Source organism: Mytilus edulis, chromosome 6 (genome assembly GCF_963676685.1).
Source record: "Mytilus edulis chromosome 6, xbMytEdul2.2, whole genome shotgun sequence".
Classification (NCBI taxonomy): domain Eukaryota; kingdom Metazoa; phylum Mollusca; class Bivalvia; order Mytilida; family Mytilidae; genus Mytilus; species Mytilus edulis.
In genome coordinates this window covers 20,141,902-20,166,325 of record NC_092349.1, presented here as the reverse complement: position 1 = coordinate 20,166,325, position 24,424 = coordinate 20,141,902, and the positions used below count along the sequence as shown (strand labels likewise).

The window sequence follows — 24,424 nt, the reverse complement described above, 5'->3', positions numbered from 1 at the left end:
TTCAGGATCAGGACCCCTCCTACCCCCTCTCATTAATTAATTGTAAAATCAAGAAAAAAAACAATAATGTGTATTTTATTTCTGAAGTATGGAAGTGATTCATACTATATCATATAACTACACAAACCTTTGCGTCTTGCAGTTCTTTTTTATCTACCATATTTTCCACAGATTTTGTACTAGAACTTGAATCTGACTTTGCAGATTGTGTTTTTGGCTTAACATCCTCTTTAGCTTTAGGTGGCGGCACATTCATAGCATTCCCATGAATTCCAACGTTCTCCATTTTACTTTTCTCTGCAGATTTGGTAAAAGATGGAAGTTTGGGTATTCGGTCATTTCCTGTATTGTGTTTAATAGAGCCGAGGGGACGCACACCTCCTCTCCCGCTCACATTTCGTGTAGTTTTAGTAGCCATACTTCCTGAGTTATCCCGTACAAAAATAAAAATTTACAGTTTTACATAAAGGTTCACAAAATTCAATTTAAGATCAAATTTACATTCTTTTGATGATACATACTAAAATGTAAGCATCAATAAGTCATGATTAGTAAAAACTTAATGTCCGGAGTTTGAATTTTCAATTTTCTAAGCACTGATTGAAAATCGTTGTTACTTTAGTCAATTAAATATATATTATGTAGATGTTTCACTTGATGACTTTTCACACCATTTTATTTCCTTTCACCAGTCTTCTATTCAACATCTACAAATAAAAAGAGAATATTATTGGAAAAAGTTATTTTTTTCCTTTATCTATAAATTGATTTTCATGAAATTTCTCACACAAATATATATAATATTTATCATTTTATATCAATTATAATTTGCTTTTCATTAAAATAATTGAAATTCATTTTTGTTTTAATTTTTCAATTTATATGCAAAGTAAGAATTAGTGTCAATATTTCGTTAGTACAAAATGTACATAGATCAACATATTACAGTCAGACATTTAAAAATCCAGGATTAGTGCATCAATTATAATACATGTATGTAAACCATCTCAACTTTATGTCTATAAAGCTTCGTGATGGGAGCCTGTTATAATGTGCTTTGAACATTAAAGAGCTTACACAACAACTCTTTGAAAAGTTAATAGAATGCAATTATGGTTGATTTTATCCTTTTCCTTATAACATGCACTACATGTACATAATACTGCATTGCCAATTGAAGTTTACACCTGTATGTCTGTTCTTGAATGCCATGAACTTATATAATATTACTTCACACTAATCTCACACTACTCAATCTATCTTGAACACATGTTGAAGCGAAGAAGTTTCAGGTATATATTATTGTATGTATATTTATTGTACTGTAAATGCAGAACTTTTTCTGGTCTATTGTTTTGTTTATTTTTTCTGCATTGATCTTGTAGTAGCCCTCCAAGAAATTATAATAAACAACAATGATCATGAACACTTATAATTCTAAAGACAAAACCATAAAAATTTAACTCTAAAACAGTTAGGTTATTAATGTTTCTACGCATGATCCAGTTTCACGCTTGCTTTTATCTATAGATTATATCAATACTAAAACTATATCAGTCAGTGTGGGTTCCGTGAGAAAAAAAATCAAGTTGTGATTTCATTGAATTTGCTGTAATAAGATTAATACCACTAACAAAAGATAACTGGAATTTGAAGAATCTATAAATACAGTATGAACAGTGTGATACTGTTTCTTATTCTAACTTGAATTACAGACTCATGTATGTTGCCACCTGATTAGACAATATTGACTATAATTATGTTAACCTGAGAAAAGTAGATTTAGGGTACTGGTTCAGACATTATTCCCAAGATATACTAAGAAACATAGACCATTCATCCTGGGACGGGTATTGATTATTTTTTTATAAACAACTTGTGGTTAGATTGATCTCAATTCATGAAATTCAGTTATGATGTAAAATTTTCTTGCTTTCCAGTTTCTTATGAATTTTCTACTGTGATATCTTGATAAAAGTGATCAATTTTTTTAACAAATTCTGGATGAACACTGCCGAAAACTTAAATGGCTTTACAATAACTTTATATCAAAGTTATTGAGGTTTATCATCACAAAAAAATTATTCAAACTTGAGATTTTATAATTTCAATAAACATTGTGGTATAATGGTTATTGGACAATGATTGATAAGTTCTCTGAAAGGAGATTTTGCATTAAAAAAATTCTAAAATCATTCAATTACTTCTAGTAGTAGTTCTAGAGTGTCCAGTGGCTGATCCAGGTATTTTCATGAAAAGGTGTGGGGGGCAATGACTGCCCTAAGAGGGGGACTATGAAGCCTGGAGCCCGTGGATCTGCCTATGATAACTCTTTTCTAACTCAAGTTGTTGGGTTGTTGTCCAATTGAAGTTTTTATTCTGTTTTATTCACTAAAAAAATGTGTACCACAACTTTAAGACCTGCAGTCCTGCATTGATCATGCTAAGGAAAAATCCTAATACAAAAATAAATAAAATGTCCATGAAAGAAGACATATCAAAAATTCTAACAAAAAAGTAAAGATCGCAATTAGAACTCAGACATGTAAAACAAAACCATTTGAAATCTTTTCACAATTCTAAATAGAATTTTCAAATATCAAACAGTTAAAATTTACATTATAAATAAACTTATTTCTATCAATATATTAAACAAAATTTCACCACAAAGATCAGACAAATGGATCTAAATTTGACAAAATATGGCTAGTCTAGATACGTGTATACTATACTCACATAATAATTATCAAAATTTCAAACCTTCTTATAATACAGTAGTATAATAAGTGTGGGTAGGTAATGATAGCGACACAATACTGGGCCTTTTAACTCAACATGACAATAAAAGTTAAGTAATCAGTTTTCAACCAAGTTTTATTGAAAATTAAACAAAACGTCCAATGTAAACTTGCTTTAAAAGCGAACACTTAAACAATAAAATCTCATTTTAAAAGTTCAAACAAACTGTCTTTACTATAAATTTTAATCTTGTATGCTAATTTAAGTTGAATTAAAGTAAAAATAGGTTTATAGCATCTGAATTTCTAAATGTAAATTCAAGTGATATATAATAGTACATTTCTAACTAATGAATAATATTTTTTGAAAATCTGGGAAAGCGCTCTCTTTTATAATTCAGGATAACACCCCATCCTGCAAACACTCTTTTTAATATTTTATTTCTAAATCACAATTATAAACTTTAAACACATAAGTACCCAATAAAATTCAGTTAATTGATATAATTCAATCTCTTCCCATTTAAACATCATTTATACAATTTGAAAATATTTAATAAACAGATAAAGGTGAATACAAACTAAAATCTTTATAACAGTATTAATTCCATCACACATTGATTTAAACTTTTGTAAATATAAAATTGTATAAATTGTTTACCTAATAAATGAGCATAATTAAATCAGTATTCATATTACATTTGTCAATGAGGTCAAACGTTCAGAACAAAGTTTTAATCAATTTCAATATACCATGTGAATTAGTACTAGATCATGTAGTAAAAAGATAACAAAATAAAAAGTTACACCCAATGCAACAAAACAGTACAAATAAAAGTTTGTTCTAAATAAGGGTTATATACCATTGCATGTATACACAAGAGCTCTGTATAGAAAAGGGAGATAACTCGCATCACTATGATCAAGCTTCTTATCCCATTCCACAAAATCCCTCCCCTTGTTATAATCAACTAGAATCAAATTCAATATCTATCTGTAACTTATTTAACTATAAAATTGAGAATGGAAATGGGGAATGTGTCAAAGAGACAACAACCCGACCAAATAAAAAACAACAGCAGAGGGTCACCAACAGGTCTTCAATGTAGCGAGAAATTCCCGCACCCGGAGGCGTCCTTCAGCTGGCCCCTAAACAAATATATACTAGTCCAGTGATAATGAACGCCATACTAATTTCCAAATTGTACACAAGAAACTAAAATTAAAATAATACAAGACTAACAAAGGCCAGAGGCTCCTGACTTGGGACAGGCGCAAAAATGCGGCGGGGTTAAACATGTTTGTGAGATCTCAACCCTCCCCCTATACCTCTAACCAATGTAGTAAAGTAAACGCATAACAATACGCACATTAAAATTCAGTTCAAGAGAAATCCGAGTCTGATGTCAGAAGATGTAACCAAAGAAAATAAAGAAAATGACAATAATACATAAATAACAACAGACTACTAGCAGTTAACTGACATGCCAGCTCCAGACTTCAATTAAACTGACTGAAAGATTATGATTTCATCATATGAACATCAGGCACAATCCTTCCCGTTAGGGGTTTAGTATCATACCATCATAACATATATGAGAAGAACATAACCCGTGTCATGCCAACAACTGTTTTTAGAATAAATGTGTTTAGTTCCGATGCAAAGACCTTATCAGTGACTCAATATTAACGCCAAAATATGCAATCTTTAATGACTTGACAACAGAATCGTAATTATATCCCTTCTTAATAAGTCTATTCAAAGTCTATTCAAAGTCTTAGTCCCAGCCTAAATTAAAACTGTTCCAATGTAAAATGACCAGTCTTAGTCCCAGCCTAAATTAAAACTGTTCCAAATTAAAATGACCAGTATTAGTCCCAGCCTAAATTAAAACTGTTCCAATTTAAAATGACCAGTCTTAGTCCCAGCCTAAATTAAAACTGTTCCAATTTAAAATGACCAGTCTTAGTCCCAGCCTAAATCAAAAATGTTCCAATTTAAAATGACCAGTCTTAGTCCCAGACAAATTAAAACTGTTCCAATTTAAAATGACCAGTCTTAGTCCCACCCTAAATTAAAAATGTTCCAATTTAAAATGAACAGTCTTAGTCCCAGCCTAAATTAAAACTGTTCCAATTCAAAATGACCAGTCTTAGTCCCAGCCTAAATTAAAACTGTTCCAATTCAAAATGACCAGTCTTAGTCCCAGCCTAAATTAAAACTGTTCCAATTTAAAATGACCAGTCTTAGTCCCAGCCTAAATTAAAACTGTTCCAATTCAAAATGACCAGTCTTAGTTCCAGCCTAAATTAAAACTGTTCCAATTCAAAATGACCAGTCTTAGTCCCAGCCTAAATTAAAACTGTTCCAATTCAAAATGACCAGTCTTAGTCCCAGCCTAAATTAAAACTGTTCCAATTCAAAATGACCAGTCTTAGTCCCAGCCTAAATTAAAACTGTTCCAATTTAAAATGACCAGTCTTAGTCCCAGCCTAAATTAAAACTGTTCCAATTCAAAATGACCAGTCTTAGTTCCAGCCTAAATTAAAACTGTTCCAATTCAAAATGACCAGTCTTAGTCCCAGCCTAAATTAAAACTGTTCCAATTCAAAATGACCAGTCTTAGTCCCAGCCTAAATTAAAACTGTTCCAATTCAAAATGACCAGTCTTAGTCCCAGCCTAAATTAAAACTGTTCCAATTCAAAATGACCAGTCTTAGTCCCAGCCTAAATTAAAACTGTTCCAATTTAAAATGACCAGTCTTAGTCCCAGCCTAAATTAAAACTGTTCCAATTCAAAATGACCAGTCTTAGTTCCAGCCTAAATTAAAACTGTTCCAATTCAAAATGACCAGTCTTAGTCCCAGCCTAAATTAAAACTGTTCCAATTCAAAATGACCAGTCTTAGTCCCAGCCTAAATTAAAACTGTTCCAATTCAAAATGACCAGTCTTAGTCCCAGCCTAAATTAAAACTGTTCCAATTCAAAATGACCAGTCTTAGTCCCAGCCTAAATTAAAACTGTTCCAATTCAAAATGACCTAACTAAATTGGTGTTTAAGCCACTTTCAGAAATATTGTACTATTCCATGGCGGTCAGTTATAAGGAGTAAGCAGGAGTAAGAAGATCAAACTAAAGTACATAAAAAACTAAACTACACACTTTGAAAATAATCACAAACTTTCCAATGAATTTCTCATACTGTCATGACTGTGTACGTGAGCACCTGACCTTCTCTAAGTGAGAGATTTAAAATAGAAATTTATATCAATTCCAAAGCAATCCATAATTTTTAATAAAAGTTAAAAGTGTTAATTTAATTCTTTGATATACAAAACATATAGGGTCTCAATAGTTACTATCACGGTAACAAAAGCTGAAAACATATTATCAAACAACTTATATTAGCAACAATGCTCAGGTCAGGAAATATATTTGATAAAAAATTCAATATTAAAAATCTTGTGGCATTTTATACGATATAAAAAGTAGGTACCAGTTTACATGTCTGTAATGGAGAAAGATAAAAAATAAATAATACTAAGGTACCAGTTTACAGGTATTTTGTGGAGAAAGATAATAATAAGCCTTTTAATCCTTATATAATTATACAATCTGACTTCATACAGAAAAATCTGATATTACAGTTCAATGTACAATATTGGCAAATATTCTGAAAGTTTTATCGTCTTGTAGATAAAATATATCACTCATAGTGTGAAGAACTTTATATGTATAGGAAACTTTGAAGGTGTAAAGAAACACTTAAACCTTTGTATGACCATTGAAGTATAGATTTTTTTTAGTTATAATAAAGTTCTGCATTATGTACATGTATGTTTAGACCCATTCAAATAGAAAGTCTTGCATTATTCTCATAGGGAAAGAAATGTTCATACTTATGTAGGGCAAATATCCTGGATCTTTGCTGCATAGTTCTATTTTTTGTTGGACATATAAGAATCTCAAATTTAAATACTGTGGATTCATTATAATTCGTTAGATACCAATTTTCGTGGGTTTCGTGGGTACAAGTGAACCACGAATTCAAATGTTCAACGAATATCATATTTTCAATAGGCTTTGTATACAGAAAATGGCAAAACCACGAAATCAAATATCCACGAATATGCAAGTTTTCAGCAATCCACGAAAATAAATGAATCCACAGTAAAGGAGATGTGCTATGATTACATAAAACCACCATCCTTCAAAAACCAATGACAAGCTTTAAAGGAGTAAGACTGCTACAGGTTAATGTACAGCCTTCAACATTGAGCAAAGCCAAAATTATATTGTTCGCTTTATAAAGGCCCTGTTTGAAACAATTAAAATGGAATTCATCTGGAATATATGTTAACTATATTTAACGGTAAAAATAACCTATTGAAATTTTTTTTTACCAATCTAAACTTCAAATTTAAATCAAAAAGGAAAAAAATGTCAAACTTACCAAATAATAATGCTAACTTTTCCTAATAAATAAATTTGAGCTTGAACGATTACATTAACACCTTCATGTAAGAAGTGAATTTTTCTACGACATATAACAGTAGACTATTCAGTCCAAATTCACTCCCAGTATGTCAGTGAACAAAGAACCGATTTAAATCCTGGGGATATTTATGGATTTTAAATTTGTTTATTAATATTGACAAGGCGTTGTTTACGAAAAAGGTAATTAAATTTAAAGTTCTGTGACCCTGAAATACACGGCTGAATAAAAAGGTTAACAACTAACATGCTATCTTGTTTTATGGCTTTTCAAAAATGATTTGGTTGTAAAATAGTTTGATGGGTTTATGCATGTACATGTTGCCTAACACATGTTCTTGTGTATGTTTTACTGACTTTTGTTGACACTTGGAGAACTATATGACATGAACTTTTTTGGTATGGGGCTAAACAAAAAATAACACACTCAAGATATACATATAAAAAAGAAGATGTGGTATGATTGCCAATGAGACAACTATCCACAAAAGACCAAAATGACACAGATATTAACAACTATAGGTCACCATACGGCCTTCAACAATGAGCAAAGCCCATACTGCATAGTCAGCTATAAAAGGCCCCGATAAAACAAAGTAAAACAATTTAAACGAGAAAACTAACGGCCTTATTTATGTAAAAAAATGATCGAAAAACAAATATGTAACACATAAACAAAGGACAACCACTGAATTACAGGCTCCTGACATACATGTACATGTACTATACAAAATTTTTTGTGTAATACATCAGCTCTTAAATGTTCCAGTTGTTGTCTCTTTGACACATTCCTCATTTCGACTCTTCAAAATTCTAGAGTCTATCCTAAATTCAGGTAAATTATACGGCCTTTCAAATAACGTTTAGATTCCTAACATCACTGAAATGAGACATTAAATTGTTGAAATTGGGATATATAGTGTACTATTTTTCAATTTTATTTTTTTTTAATTTGTTTTAAGATGCATGCCTAAGACATGGAAGTGAGTTACATAAAAATTGTTTTGTATTCAAAAATCACTATTTGTCTGCTATATATCTGGACATCACAAAGGTTCCTGGAAAATTTTGACATTACATTTTAATTTTAATCAGTCAGGGGTGGTACTTAAACAAGTGATTTCAAAATCACTTCTTTGAGTGATTTTGGCTGTGAAATATTTAAAATTTTTGCACAGACTTTTCAAAAGCACTGAAACAAGTAATTTGAGAAGTTAAAATTTAATCACTTCAATACATGTAAGTGTTTATAACATTTTTTGCATATATTTTTCCCACAGGCATGATTTTTTTTATTGGTTATAAAAAGACCAGAATTCAAATGAAAAAACAACTATGTACATGATGTACATGCAGAAATTGTCAGGTGCTTGATAAGCCTGCCAGTTTTTACAGTTTATTTGAATATGCAAAAACTGGAATAATTTGTAGATCAGGACATATAAACCTTGAAATAAATCATTCTAATTCTAAAGAAAACCAATCAGGTCACCTTAATTGTTGACCTTTGTCTGATAGTATGAGTAGTGAATGAATATTTGATTACAGAACAATTCCCAAGGGTACTTTTAAAAGCTTTAGCCCACTAACTTACTGCCCAAGCGCACTGGTGAAATTGATATAAAATAAAAGGGATAATTGATTTCAAGGTACTGTATGTAGGAAAATTATGGAAAAGTTTGTAAAAATATGGAAAATTACTGAAATTACCATTTGAAGATTAAAGAAAACACCAAAATCACTTAAACAGGTGATAACTGAATACAAAAAATCACTGAAATAGGTGATAACGGAATCACTTGTTTAAGTAGCACCCCTGACTTCTTTTAATTTAAAATATCTGATGCCACAATGGATAAGTGATTGCTGTATGTCGTCAATAGTTCAACAGTGTTCCAGCAGCACATATTCTCTGGATAAGCGGTGCAGATTTCAAAAGGTAGGTGTGTTGTGTAACAACATTTCCTTCAACATGTTCAATTGAAGCCACTATGTTATGTTCAATTGAGGTATAAATGTATACCTCAATTGAACATGTTGAAGGAAATAGTAATAATTTTCAATAGAAAATTAATGATCTTTGTTCAAAGTCAAGATTTTGTTTTCACTAGTAATTGTATAACTATTACTATTAGTTAAAGTGCAAATTTTGTCCTAATAATCTCTGAACGTCTGGGGCCTTTAGCATTTCCAGAACCTATTGCTGTAAAACAAACTTTCTGAGGTGGACAGGATAGGTGTTCAAATTTATTCATATGTTTTATAAACACTTAATTTTTAGCTATACATGTGATGGACAGATCAACATCACTGAAAATGCATGAGGGTACGAATGCCCTTAAATGTCATGCGTCAAACAATCATTTTCGGCTACCATTAGCGTAAAATTGATTAAGGTTTTACTGTAAGAGTCCTCAAATCGTTACCATTATTTTTGGAAAAAAATTTACTATTTTGACAATATGTCTATTTTTTTTAACAGCTAAAAGAAAGTGAAAATTTTATTATCGTGGACCAAAAATTACTGTTAACAACGTTTGGCAAGAATTTTTATCCTCGTTAATAGTCATGAAGGTACCCCCTCCAATTAATCCCCTCATGCATGAGTCCTGAGCACATCTCATTAACAGGTCTATTACTATAGACTAATGAGTATAGACATGGTAGAGGTGGCTTGAAAGAGAATAAATATGATGTGATATTTTATATAAAGCACAATATTATCATTTTATTACATTTACATTGTGATGTTTATGGGCCCTGTAATTTTAGAAATAAAAATATGCTATTCTATTCTATTATATGCACATTCATATCTTAAGTTTTAAAGATAAAATGATAATACCTGTGGTCAAAATACAGAGACCAAGGATCGTAGTGAATTACGATGGTGGCGTCCTTGTATCTAAGTTCACACCGAACATTGTTGTTACGCAGCCACTGGTTGGTTAATATATAAAAGGGAGACAAGCCACCTACTTTCACTTTCAACTTTACACCAAAACAAACAGGTCAATGTTGAAAGTTCAATGTTATATTTTATAACAGGAAATTATGAGTGGTTTTGTGGGTGATCTAAGTGAAAAGCAAAGTACAGCACTTCAAAAGGTTATTACAAATTGACACACAGCAAAATTTATGTCAAAGTGATCATGATTGCCCTTGGTACAAAACCCCTTAAAATAGTTTAACATCCGCATCTAATAAAGTTTTTACCTTAGAAAAAAATAGGCTCAGTTTGATTTTTTCAAGTTGTTTTGCATATTTATGAATCATTGCATGAAGTCAAGATCTCATTATAATAATTTGAAAAAAAATATGGCCGTATTTACACCTCAAAAACCAAACTGAAACAGTTGTGACACAATATTTTGCTTCTTTTGTATGACCCATACAATAACATTGTATGAAGTTTGTACAAAAACCACTTTGTGTACAGACCAACCTGTGCAGTTTGGATAAATCAATACCTAAATAGGGAAATATTAAGGCTAAATAAAAAAAATGTTGCTAAACAAATTTTTTCAGAAGAAATTGAACTTTTCCCTGTGCTGTTTGGTAAGTTTTAAGGCCTGGAATCCGCTAGATATATGAAAGTTAAATGCATCTTGTGTTTCAGAAAGGTAAAATCTTTTTGGGGATTTTGATGGGAATTTTGAATTTTGTTTTTGTACCAGCGTAAGGTGACTAAAACAAACTTAAGTTGCGCTAAAAATGCCATAGAAAATTCTACAAAAGATTTTATCTTTCAGAAACACAAAATGCATTTATCTTTTACACATCTAGTGGATGACAGGCCTTAAAACTTTTCAAAAAGCACAGGGGAAAGTTCAATTTCTTCTGAAAAAAAATTGTTTAGCAACATATTTTTCTATTTAATTGACCTTACTTCCTTATATAGATTTAAATTTAATATTTCCTCATGTCAGTATATATTTCAGTTTAAAAGTAAATGCAGATATGTTAAATATTCCCACTTAATTATCTCTTGACAATTAATGCTTGACGTAAGTGGTTTGAAATGGCATTTTTTATGACAATTGTTGAATGAATCGTGTGTGTCACTGTGTTAAAATATCATTGCTAAAAACTAATTGCAGATATAAGATAAATGTTACCAGATTATAGTTTGAGCATATTTCAAAAATAACGTTAATGAAAAACTTGGAAGTTTTGATTTTGGAGTTATATCATTAAATCTTTAATGCATATCATCTTAGTTCAAAGAATATAACACAGATACATTTTGATTCATTTAAAATACAGAATTGCAAGGAAATAACCACAGAACTCGAGAGTGCTTAACATATAGTGTACTTTGACTTTGTGATCATCATGTTTCAACCTACTGATTATTTAGATGATTCTAAAAACAGCATCCTGTTTTGTCATCCTGGAAATTGAATATCTAAAAAAAATTTATAGTGTTGTTGGATGGATCATACATACATGTATATGTAAAAATAACATTAACATTGTAATTTGTATTGTTGGAAATTTCATAAAGATGTACTCGACTAATTTGTGTTATCAGACAACTGGTTACCATTTTAACATTGCCGATTATACTGATTGTATTTTACAGTTCAGAGAAAGTGTGAAAGACGTACTGGAACCTGAGCATGACGACCACTACCTCTTACGATGGCTTCGGGGTAAGTAACCTGAGTATGACGACCACTACCTCTTACAATGGCTTCGTGGTAAGTAACCTGAGCATGACGACCACTACCTCTTACGATGGCTTCGTGGTAAGTTAAAAAGAACCTGAGCATGACGACCACTACCTCTTACGATGGCTTCGTGGTAAGTTAAAAAGAAATTGTAAATGTTCTTCTACAATTCTGAGTTACCAAGGAATCTGCAACACTTTACCCAAGATTTTACACCTCTTAAACTATTGACCTCATAACAATACCTTAGCATTGTGATTAAAGACACTTTCTCCATGATTTATTCTGGTAATTGCATTGCAGACAAATAGCGATAAGATGTATATATATGTCAAAGCAGGGGCGGATCCAGGGGGTCTGGGGATTGGAACCCCCCTTTTTTTTGGTCGATCAATGCATTTGAATGGGGACATATGGTTGGAACCCCTCTTTTTCAAATGGCTGGATCCTTCCCTGTAAAGTCTGAATTATCTATGGTCTAATCTACAATGTATAACTGACAGCATTAACCAAAGCACATTCCTAGCCTCTTTTAAAAAATAATTTGGCCAAATCTTTTTAAATACTACTTATGAAACTACATTTTACTAAGAAGGAATTTTTCAAGTTTATAATTTGTTTTAAGTTGAATAGTACCACGGTTATGTTCGCGGGTGGAAGTTTTCGCTTATTTTCATGGATAGAACAAAATAGCCAAAATAAATTCTGCCAATTTAATACAGCACATGCAAAGCTATTGATATAAGCTTTAAATCCGCCAAAATAATAACCACCAAATTTTTTTCTTATATCTATTTCAATGAAAATTGCGAAAATAACCCGCCATACGGTACTGGGTTTAATTGTAACATTATGACAAGGAGACCACACTCTCTCAAAGATGTTGCATTTTATTTGGACATAAAATATCATTTGAAAACAATGTCATAATGACTGTAATTGTTGCCTGCCAATTTTAATAAAGGAAGTTATATAAAAAATCTCTGACCTTAAAATTTTATATTATAATAATGCTGGTGTTCAAAATTCTTAGATAGAACTTAAACTTTTATGTTATACTTCTTTCATAATTGAAAAAAAGACCTGCAACATAACAGTTTGTTTTTTTTGCAATCTCAATCCATGGAAGGGTCCATGAATTTAATTTGTATCATGTTTATAATTTTCCATAATACCAATCTTCATATCTTAATCATGTTCATCATTAAAATATAGTCTTACTTGTGATTATATCTATGTACAACATACAACCTTATTCTTTAAAGTCTTTTAAAACTGAATTTTTATTTTCAGCCAGAAATTTTGACCTCAAGAAATCAGAAGATATGCTCAGAAAGGTATTATAAATAATTTGATGTGTGTTAATTTTTTTTTAATAGAATCACAAAAATACTGAACTGTGAGGAAAATTCAAAATGGAAAGTCCCTAATCAAATGACAAAATCAAAATTCAAACACATCAAACAAATGGATAACAACTGTCATATTCCATTACTTTCAAGTTTTTGCGAAAACTTCTTGACCCCAATTTTGCTTGGTGAAAGTACTTATAATACTGTAAACCAAATTATTTTTGCAACTTTCGCTAGGAAAAAATAACAGGAATATAAATTATCGGGAATTTGTAAAATTGGATCTTTCCTTATTTCCCGGCATCAAGTAAGTTAGAAAATTGTAAAATTAAATCGTTGTAAAGTAGACTTAACATGCTAAAAGCATAATAAAGTATCTGCAATAATTACTTTTACATTAGATCATTGTCTTTTGGTCAGCATTTTTACTTCAGCCACTTCTTTTATAAAGAGGGGCGTAAAGGGGGTATCTGCAAAGATGAACGTGAAATAAAATTTCACGATGAAGAACAATTAAAAAGGTTTTACATGTTGATCTTTTTACCGATTTCACAAACATGGTGAATAATTCACCTTTTTCATGGCTGCACGTAAAATAAAAATGGCAAAACACGTTGCACAAAAATAACCCTTTATCACCTTCTCTAAATAATTAGTCATTATCAGAAAGGGGTGTTCCAATATTTCCATCCAACCACAAAATGTACAATTTTCCATATTTTGCTCTTTGAGATGTTCCCTCCAAAATTTCTATCCAACCACAAAATGTATAATTTTCCATATTTTGCTGTTGAGATGATCCCTTCAATATTTTACAGCACCTGATATGGAGGAAGGAAGAAGATATAGACAATATATTGAGACAAAATACTCCTGATGTTATCGAGAATTATTACCCAGGTGGCCATTGTGGATTTGACAAAGATGGAAGCCCAGTTTGGATAGACCCCATCGGAAATATAGACCCAAAAGGTAATATTGAAGAAGAGGTATTTTGTTACTACCAAAAGGTAAATTTTACATGCTAAATTAATGACAATTAGAAAAGATGGATCATTGTACCGATATACAATGGCTTGTTGATTTGCATGCTCTTAACACAAGGAAACAAAATGTTCTATTTCCAATCACATTTAGATCTAAAAAAGAAGATGTGGTATGATTGCCAATGAGACAACACTCCACAAGAGACCAAAATTACACAGAAAATATACATGTATAAAAAAAAGAAGGAAACCAGTTGACCCTTGTAAATTACTTTTTGCATAAAAAAAACCTCACTAGCAAGGTTTCAAAAGAACAACATAGAGTTAATAGCTAGCTAGTGATTACTGTAGATCCACTACTTAACCACTTAATGATGGCATCGAACCTTTGGTACAAAATTTGATAGAATGAGTGACACATATTCGTGCATAATTTGTTCATTTCAACTAACATCCGACCTACATTCGAAAATTTAGAACTTTTTATGTAGGTTTCAAAAATTTTACTATATGAAAAAAATGTTTGATAAAGGAATTATCTTCAAAACATTGGTTTATTTTTGTAAAAGAACGCAAACTCAAGAGGAAATAAAGTTGTTCATGGACCATGGGGGACACATTTTTGCGGCAACGTATGATATGACCATCCTCATTATCCTGGTAAATTATCAAAGCGAATGTATGTAATTACATGAATAAGCTTGAGTGATCATTTCTATACAATTTTTCTCATAAATATTTTCTTTGAGACTGTGCATGATTGCCATATAAACCTTACATAATAGCCAAAAATTGTTGAAAACATATGTGTGTATAACCTTGGAAATGGGGTCAAGAGGAATATCCACCATTCAAACATTACAACCTTTACCATCTATTTAGGCAAGTACTGGGCAAATGCACACAAATTTTTCAGAGAAAAAAAAGCAAAACGTCCAAAATGTGTCCATGGCGAATATGCGCCACCCACTCTACAGCTATTGTTTTTCATTATTTTTAACCTCCAGTTTTGACTTAAGGTGGTACCTAACACTTTAACTAAAATTAATTTGGCTCGTTTAATTTTCTTAAAATTTTGACAAAGTATTTACTTTGACCCTTTAATAAAAAAAATTAAAAAATTGAACCAACCGTTTTATCAGAAAAATTACACTGGTTATATAGCAGTTTGACAAACACTTATTTTGATCATTGAGAAGCTTAATATTACCTTATGAACACAATGTCATTAAAACGTTCTGCTGATTTTACAGAGTTATCTCCCTGTAGTGTTAGGTACCACCTTAAAATTAGAATATAAAATATAAAGATACAAACTAATGTGATATTTTTTTCTATTAATGACAACCTGGTGTTTATTGTAACAGGATTATTGAGGTCAGCTAAGAAGAAAGATGTCATCTATAAAGAAATAAAAAATGCTGAATATGTGCAGCAGCTTATGAAACTTCAGACTAAAAAGGTAAAAATATAGTACATACCCATACCTGCCAACTGTCACTATTTGCGGGGGATTTCCCCCATGGAGGCTTCCAAATTGAAATTTTGAAAGAGCAATTTTGTCCACAATTTTAAACAAAACAATTAGTTTTACAATGTCTTTTAGATTATAAAAGTATGAAGAAGCCAAAAAACAACATTAAAATGTATTTAAAGGCCCCCTTGAAGGTTTTTTATGACTATGACAGCCATCTTGCACGCAAAACCCCCATGGGCATTTTGAAAAGTTGGCAGGTATGCATACCAGGTGATGTCACTTACATGACTTATCAATCACTTTTAATATAAAAATGACAACTCCCCATTCCAGTAGAATTTTTTTTCTCTCCCTTGAATTAATTTTAGGAATGATAATACATCATATCTTTCTTTTATTTTGCAGCTTGGGAAGAGAGTTGACCAGATAATTATAATATATGACCTTGAAAACTTTGGCATGAAACATCTGTGGAAACCTGGTAATATAAGGCTATGATAATTGATATGATTATTTGGTACAATTATTCTGCACAATTTTCATTAAATTTGAATATTGCACCAGAAAGTTAAAAAAAGGCATGAAATTAATAAAATGATATATATAGCCAGAACGAACTAAGAATCCTTTACAGTGTTCATTCAAAGTCGAGGGGACCTTAAGTTTGCACTTTGTCCGTCTGTCTGTCTGACATCAGTCTGTCTGTCTGTCCGACATCAGTCTGTCTGTCCATCCTTCAGTCCTGCAAATCAGTTTTCCAGACTTTTTTTCTTCATGCTTGAAGATATTAATTTGATATTTGGTGAGGATGGTAAAGGGGGGGTGCTTGCACGAAAAAAACGTGAAACAAGACATAATTTCACGTTGAACGTGAAATAATTTCAGTAATGAACGTTGCACGAAAATAAATACTTTAATTTGAACCTTTTGTGACTGAGTCACTGCCTTCTTGTATATATTAACTATTTGTTTTACTTGATATTCCCGATTTAGTATACACATTTATGATATAATTGGTTTACGGCTTTTAAAAAAGTATTTCTTGACGATCCCTGCCTAGTGTTTGAATTTTATTTGAAAAATACCGAGCACTCAAAATTAGACTTTTAAAATCAGGATGCACGTAAAATTAAATAAGCAGAACACGTTGAACGAGGCACCCGTCTTGCACTACTGAACGTCAAAAAAAAAGTAAAAACATGTTGAACGTGAAATAAAAAACGGCGATCACGTTCCACGAAAATAACCCTTTACCACCCTCTTTGGTGTATTGTTTTATCATGACAAGTTACATGTCAAGTTCAATTGAATTATCACTGTTTTAGCTTTTCTCCTTGTTCAGTTAAAGCTCTTTCCCTAGAATTCATTTATTACTAGATTTCTGTTCAAAGGGGATGACTCATTTTTGAACCTGCCCTAAAATTAATATGTTTATGAAATACTTATCAATTACTAGATTTCAGTTCAAAGGGAAATAACTATTTTTTTTTAAAAGATTTGTAAAAGGCATTTGTATTAAGATAAATGTCCTTTTCTTTAATAAATTGTTTCAAGAATTGAGTGGTAGTTTTGTTTGTTAATTTTATGTAGTTTACACCATGACAATTTATAGATCAAGTTAGAATTCCGTTCCATTACAATGAATGTTTAACTGGTAGGGGACTATGTATTGCCATGTAATACTCACAATGCTTATTCCTGATCAAAATGTAGTTCTTTGAGATAAACATATTTATGTAGAGTAGATACAGCAAGATTTTTATGCATGAGGAGATTGAAGACTTTGGGTCATACTAGAAATCACTAGTAAAACCTAAAATCTCACGAAGCTAGGTTACAAATTTTTATTAAGGACTTAACAATGTTTGAAAACACAATATTGATAAAAATAGTTCACAGTTTTTGACAACTTTAGTTTTATCATGCTTATGTTGTAATTGTTAAATTTTGAATTGCAATTTTCAAGGAATGGACACAGTGGTTAAATTTCTAGAAATGTTTGAAGACAATTATCCAGAAGCACTGAAGATTGCCTTTATTATAAATGGTAAGATACGACAGCTCTTTTTGCTTGTTTTTAATTGACTAACTTAATAAATTTTTTTTGTATTAAATTTTTCAAGGTATTGACGCTGTGATCCAATTTCTACTAATATTTGAGGATAATTTCCCAGAACACCTCAAGACTTGCTTTGTAATCAATGGTGAGACAAAAAATATGTGTCCCTGTTTGCTCCTATTAGGCAATAAGATACCAGTTGCATTTAATTGCTAGTATAATGATGTGTGACCACTTTACTGTATCAGAATCAAAATTGTGCACAAAACACTTTGATTGGCTTAAAAGGTCCCAAACAATTAAAACTCAACCAATGACTTGTTATATTCCGTTCTTTTTTTAGTATGAACAATGAGTTTACCCATAGTCTTTTAGATTTTGAAACAGCAATTAAATGAACAGACAAGCTTTTCTGGGTTGTCTACTGTTAGTAAAAATAATAAAATTTGTCAATTTGATCTTAAATAATGGAATTATTCAGAACCTTCAATGAATTGCTAAGAGTTCAATAACTACCAATTTTACCAGCTATAGAAATGGACAAACATAAATTTTATAAGATGTTTCTACAATTTCTTTATACAGAATCATCACACATTTGCACTGTGGCTATTTTTTTACACATTTGCACTGTGGCTCAGTATCTTTTACACATTTGCAAATTGCTTTACATATATTTAGGCTAGTGTCTTTTTTTCCAATTATTAGGAAGACTTGTTATCATAGTGACTAAATTATGCACAAATGACCTATCTTGGTCTTATATACTAGTTATACATTGCTTTATATGTCATTACAACATAGTGATTTTGTTTAATGAAGTTAGGAAAAAGCTTTTTTTATCATATTTATTTTGTATCAAATTTTGTATTTATATTTAAAAAAATTGATATTTTACTGTAGAACACTTGTAATGGATCTCAAATTGACTAAATATCAATTAAAGGAGACAACAATAATGAAATCATGCATCAATTTGGGTCTCATTGGGGTCTAAGTCAAATTATTATGCCGGGAAAACAGGAAATGACGTCTAGCGGGACACGGGAAATTACATAAAAATGAGAATTGCTTAGGTACATAGTGTAAGCCGGATACAGGAATCTGACAAAACAGTAAGCGGGATCCAGGATCAGAACCCCCCAATGAGACCCCCATCAATGAATATAAAAAAGTCAATTATCATTATTATACCATATAAGACTAATTACTAATGTTGATATCTGATATAGTTGTATGTTTATTTTGATAACCCCATCAAAAAGATACTGTGATTGTGTTAATGTAATATAGAAAGATATCTAGTATCTTTAAAAACAAAATCAAAATCTATACATTGTCTTCAAAGGCTTTCATAGATTTAAAACATTTTCGCTGTTATATAAATTATTTTTGTCATGGTAACGGTATCTTTGGCTATGTTTCAGCGCCAAGATTTTTTCCTGTTGTTTATAAATTGATACGACCAATCCTCTCAGAGGATACTGTTAACAAGATTAGAATATTTGGCAGTAAGTAGCATTATCATTTACAAACTCAAGAAAGATACATAATCATGGTCACCACTTTTATTTTTTGTACTTGATAATATAATGCTTTTCATATAGTTTTATCAATATCTACTTTCTGGTGCAAAATATTTACTCTGAAAAGAATTTTAAACTTTTGCTTAAAAATAAAAAAAAAAGTGGAAAGTTTTAATGGAACTATATATATATATATGAAAAAGAAGATGTGGTATGATTGTCAATGAAACATCTCTTCACAAGAGCCAAACTGACACAGAAATTAACAGCTATAGGTTGCTGTACAACCTTCAACAATATGCAAAGTCCATACTTTATAGTCAGCTAAAAAAGGCTCCGAAATCACAAATGTATAACAATTCATACAAGAAAACTAAAGACCTAGTAATGTCCAAACAAAATGAACAAAGAAAAATATGTGGCACAGCAACAAATGACAACCACTGAATTACAGGCTACTTACTTGGGGAAGGCACATACATACAGAATTTACTACTTAGCATTCTGTAAGGATACGGATATTTTAAAAGTTGTCTTTTGTGGTGAGGTAAAATTATTCTTACACTTTATCATGTTTTACAAACGACATTGAACCAATTCCTGGTAAATCTTCAGTACAATATAATCCCTAAAGTGGACACCTCTGGTATGCAGGCTTGTTACAATAAAAAACACAAAATGTAAAAGCAGTAATATCGACACTTTAGGGATTGCTGCAGTAATTTAATGAGATTGACATGTTTCAGTGCTTAGGGCACATTTTATGTCATATTTTGAATCATGATTTTATAATCTTTTTATTGGGGTGTCTCATTGATATTTCACCTATTTTTTTGTCTACAGCTAACTACAAAAGTGAGTTATTAAAGTGTATAGATGCTGACCAGTTGCCTGTTTACTGGGGTGGATCGTTGACTGATAAAGATGGAGATCCTAAATGTTCTTCTAAGGTCAGTTTTCTCATTGATACAATGGAATGTTTTACATTGTAATTAGAGATTCATTTACTTTTTTATGCCCCACCTATGATAGTAGAGGGGCATTATGTTTTCTGGTCTGTGGCTCCGTTCGTCCGTCCATCTGTGGTTCCGTTCGTCCGTCCAGGTTAAAGTTTTTGGTCAAGGCAGTTTTTGATGAAGCTGAAGTCCAATCAACTTGAAACTTAGTACACTTGTTGCTTATGAGATGATCTTTCTAATTTTTAAGCCAAATTAGACTTTTGACCCCAATTTCACGGTCCACTGAACATAGAAAATGAAAGTGGGAGTTTCAGGTTAAAGTTTTTGGTCAAGGTAGTTTTTGATGAAGCTGAAGTCCAATCAACTTGAAACTTAGTACACTTGTTGCTTATGATATGATCTTTCTAATTTTAATGTCAAATTAGATAATTACCCAATTTCACGGTCCATAGAACATGGAAAAGGATAGTGGGAGTGGGGCATCCGTGTACTTTGGACACATTCTTGTTGGTTATCAATTTTCATGGTTTGAGGAAAACTTGCATTTTCCTTGATATTTGATATTTTTGTTTTGCCTATCTCTGCATATATATATAAAAAGCCCAAATTTGTAAATTCTTGAGCATAAGAATTCTTGATTCATCCGTATCCACAAAACTTACGAAAATTGGTATCAATTGAATAATAATAAATTTATAGTAATATAAAAGAGTCTTGCTGAATGATTTAACATTTTACTTTTTTTTTTATCTTGCCATGCAATTAACAGGAGATTTGGGGATTACTTCAACGAGACATCAACCCAACCAAGCACAAAAAAACCATCTTGGGCTACCTTTGAATATTCTTTAAAATAGAACTTATTAGACAGAGGTGAAACTTTCCTTCACGTATGGATGGTATTCAAAGATATGACAGCATGTCTGATATGTACATTATATAATTTACTCTATTACTTTTAGATTATCCATATATAATAGGTGAGATGTTTTTTGTTGTTGCTACAATCTCATCAAAGGGGGATAATCTTCCAGTTTGAATGAACATGGATTAAGAGTTCATCACTATTTTTCTAAACGATTTCAATGATGGTAGCTTATAATATCATCTGGTTCTCACTCTACTCCACCTACAAAAAGCTATCTCAGACAAGGTGGTAGCTTCAGAAGGAAAAATAAAAGGAAAAGTTTATAAATATTATATAAGATAAATGCTTTATCTCTAACTTTGGAGAATTGAATTAATAAATTTGTTTGTTTACAGATAACTCTTGGAGGAGAGATACCTAAGGAATATTATTTAAAGATAGCCTCAGAAGAAATGGAGAACTTTACTACAGTTAATGTTAAACGAGGGTCTTCTCTACAGGTGGATGTTGATGTGAAAACAGCAGGAAGCTGTATAAGGTAAAAATATAATGTAGCGGGGTTGCTTCGCCTTAGTACAGGTAGAACATATAAAGCCAGTCGTAATCAACTGAGCTACGGAATCGATTCTTTGGCTCAGTGGGTTAATGTACTGACTGTCACGCAGACGACCGGGGTTCGAATCCCCGGTGGTGACGATATGGATTTGTAGAGTAGATACCTGCTCTCCGGTTACAATAATATTACATTAAGAAGCCAAGGTTAACTTTTTGAACAATTACAATGTAATAAAAATAATACAGTCAACTCTCCTTATATCAAAGTCACCTGGACCAGAGAAATATTTTGAAAAAATCATAGTTCGACTTAAACTTATACTAGATGTTTGTCAGAACAAGGGATACAACTCTTGCTTTGCGTGTTTTGGCTAAAATATGTATATATATGAAAATGTCAAGGAGATCAATATTCTGGTCTAAGATCAATGTACCTGTGTGTAATTGTCTTTTATCTCCTCTTTTGTCGGGTTGTTGTCTCTTTGACACATTCTTCATTTCCATTCTCAATTTTATTTTATTATTATAATACTGTTCAGTTTTTTTTTGTCCTTTATTTATTTCTCTGTAAAGTTATACACAGCTTTTAGCTTAGTGACAATTTCATGTTGATCTTAGCCAGATTATGAATTTAACAAATCATTCTTCTCGAACACTGACAGATAGGAAATTTTCTGTTTATTTTGAGTCTTTTGTTTCAATCTTTTTCTCCAAGAGAAAATACAAAAGGGACAATTGAATACTATTGATCATTTATTCCTAACATTAGCCACAACCAAGCTCCAGGAAAATTGATACATTTAAAAAAAGATATTTGGGGTCTACCTTTAGCAATCAAATTATGAAATAAAGTATAACTGATTTTAAAATAATGAAGCCATTATAACAATCTTGAAATCATATATTTATTTGATACACCAGATGGCAGTTTACGACAGAAGGGTATGATTTAGGATTTGGAGTGTATAAGAAAACAAAGGATGAGAAACAGCATGCTGGTAAGATGATACCTGTGGTCCATTCAGAGAGAGTCGACAGCCATCTTGTTCCAGAAGATGGTAGTGTAGCTGTTAAAGAAGCTGGGGCTTGTAAGTTTTGATGCACCTAAAAGACCGTTTTCATATTACCGACTTTTGACTCCGGATTATATAATTTTTCAACATTTTCTGTGGTAGGACATCCTGGTACTCATTCAAGTAAGAGCTACCAAAATAAGTAAAATCAAACATTTAATCGGTGTAGTTAGACGGGAAAGTTTACATTTTCTGATGATTTTGTCTTATAAGAAAATGTAAAAGTAGTGTTATTTGAAAAAAAAAAAAAAAATTACCGATTACCTTCTTCTTACTTGACTTGGTACCCAAAAACGGTACCTGTAGAAAAATTATATTAGCTGGAGTCAAAAGTCTATTCATGATCTCTAACTGCAAGCTAAGCTCAACCAACTTACATATAGCTTTACTCAACAGTACACCACATTTTTGTTTTAATTGTCTGGTTTCCTAAGGTATGAATTCAGTTTTGATAACAGTGTTTCAGGGTCTATATAACTGACCTTCCTTGGGTCCCTTTTCAAAAGTATTGAGAAAGACATATTCTCCTTTCTCTTCATTCGGTGTTTTTGTATTCATTTTGGATATTCACCTTTTGATTTTATTGCAACACTAAGCTGATATTGTATTACAAAATCTTAAAGTGATTTTTATGCCCCACCTACGATAGTAGAGGGGCATTATGTTTTCTGGTCTGTGCCTCCGTTCGTCCGTTCGTCCGTTCGTTCGTCTGTTCGTTCGTCCCGCTTCAGGTTAAAGTGTTTGGTCGAGGTATTTTTTGATGAAGTTGAAGTCCAATCAATTTGAAACTTAGTACACATGTTTCCTATGATATGATCTTTCTAATTTTAATGTCAAATTAAAGTATTGGCCCAAATTTCATGGTCCACTGAACAAAGAAGAAGATAGTGTGGAGCTCAGGTTAAAGTTTTTGGTCAAGATAGTTTTTGATGAAGTTGAAGTCCAATCAACTTGAAACTTAGTACACATGTTAACTATGATATGATCTTTCTAATTTTAATGCCAAATTAAAGTATTGACCCCAATTTCACGGTCCAGTGAACATGTTAAATGATAGTGCGAGTGGGGCATCCGTGTACTATGGACACATTCTTGTTATTTATGAATTTTAGTCATAACTATAATCCTTATTTGTTTTGAGAAAACTATATTTTTTTCACCAGTTTAAGCTATAGTTTGACCTTATTTTGTAGACGTGGTACGTTTTGACAACACATACAGTTACATTAGAAGTAAAACCATCAGTTATCTAATAGAGGTTCTAGAACCAGAGGTAGAGGAGGTCAATGCACACACCTACGATAAAACCAATGCCAAGGGAGATAAGTCAGATTTATGTATTGACAGTACCTTAGATGTAGGTGAAGGTGACCCTGAGACAAAGGGAGCAGACGGACAGTCTACTGGTATGTGAAAGGTTCCTAAGGGGGAAATTGGAGAAAATTATTAGGATATTATTTGTTATTGGCCATTCGCAATAAATTTTCTGTTAAACAGCTGACATGCTCCCCTTCAAGTACATTTCAGATTTTCTTTATGGTTTAATTTATTTAAAAAAAAATAAACAAAAAATTTAAACTAACCAAGTACTAATCTTTATTTATAATATGTACAAATTATTCAAACCATGTTTTCTTATCAATCCAATTATAAATAAGGTGAT

At 31.5% G+C, this 24,424-nt stretch overlaps 2 protein-coding genes across 11 annotated transcripts in view; one reads left to right on the top strand and one right to left on the bottom strand.

The window, feature by feature from the left end:
- Window positions 1-10,191, bottom strand: part of LOC139527329 (DNA ligase 1-like) — a 23,378-nt gene extending 13,187 nt beyond the window's left edge. For 3 of the 4 annotated variants that reach the window (XR_011665326.1, XR_011665325.1, XM_071322700.1), the window contains exons 1-2: window positions 7,193-7,342; window positions 128-707 (exon numbers count right to left, since the gene is read on the bottom strand). Coding sequence is in view for 2 of the 4 variants with exons in the window: in XM_071322700.1 (XP_071178801.1) it covers window positions 128-418 (291 nt within the window). In the remaining 2 variants the exon portion in view is untranslated. Of the gene's footprint in view, window positions 1-127; window positions 708-7,192; window positions 7,343-10,078 lie in introns of those variants that run through there. The other variant, XM_071322701.1, reaches the window with a different exon arrangement.
- On the top strand, window positions 9,062-24,424 carry LOC139527328 (SEC14-like protein 2). Of its 7 annotated transcripts, none has more exons than XM_071322694.1 (12): window positions 9,062-9,172; window positions 11,819-11,888; window positions 13,200-13,243; window positions 14,077-14,230; window positions 15,612-15,706; window positions 16,127-16,202; window positions 17,688-17,768; window positions 19,208-19,291; window positions 20,150-20,256; window positions 21,529-21,671; window positions 22,610-22,776; window positions 23,955-24,424. In XM_071322694.1, the coding sequence occupies exons 1-12, from the start codon at window positions 9,077-9,079 to the stop codon at window positions 24,173-24,175; spliced, it is 1,338 nt and encodes a 445-aa protein (XP_071178795.1). In that variant the 5' UTR covers window positions 9,062-9,076; the 3' UTR covers window positions 24,176-24,424. The 7 variants fall into 7 exon arrangements, with proteins under 7 accessions (XP_071178795.1, XP_071178797.1, XP_071178800.1 ...); XM_071322696.1 differs by lacking the exon at window positions 9,062-9,172 and adding an exon at window positions 10,190-10,341; XM_071322699.1 differs by lacking the exons at window positions 9,062-9,172; window positions 17,688-17,768 and adding exons at window positions 10,190-10,341; window positions 17,845-17,925 and having other exon boundaries at window positions 23,955-24,310.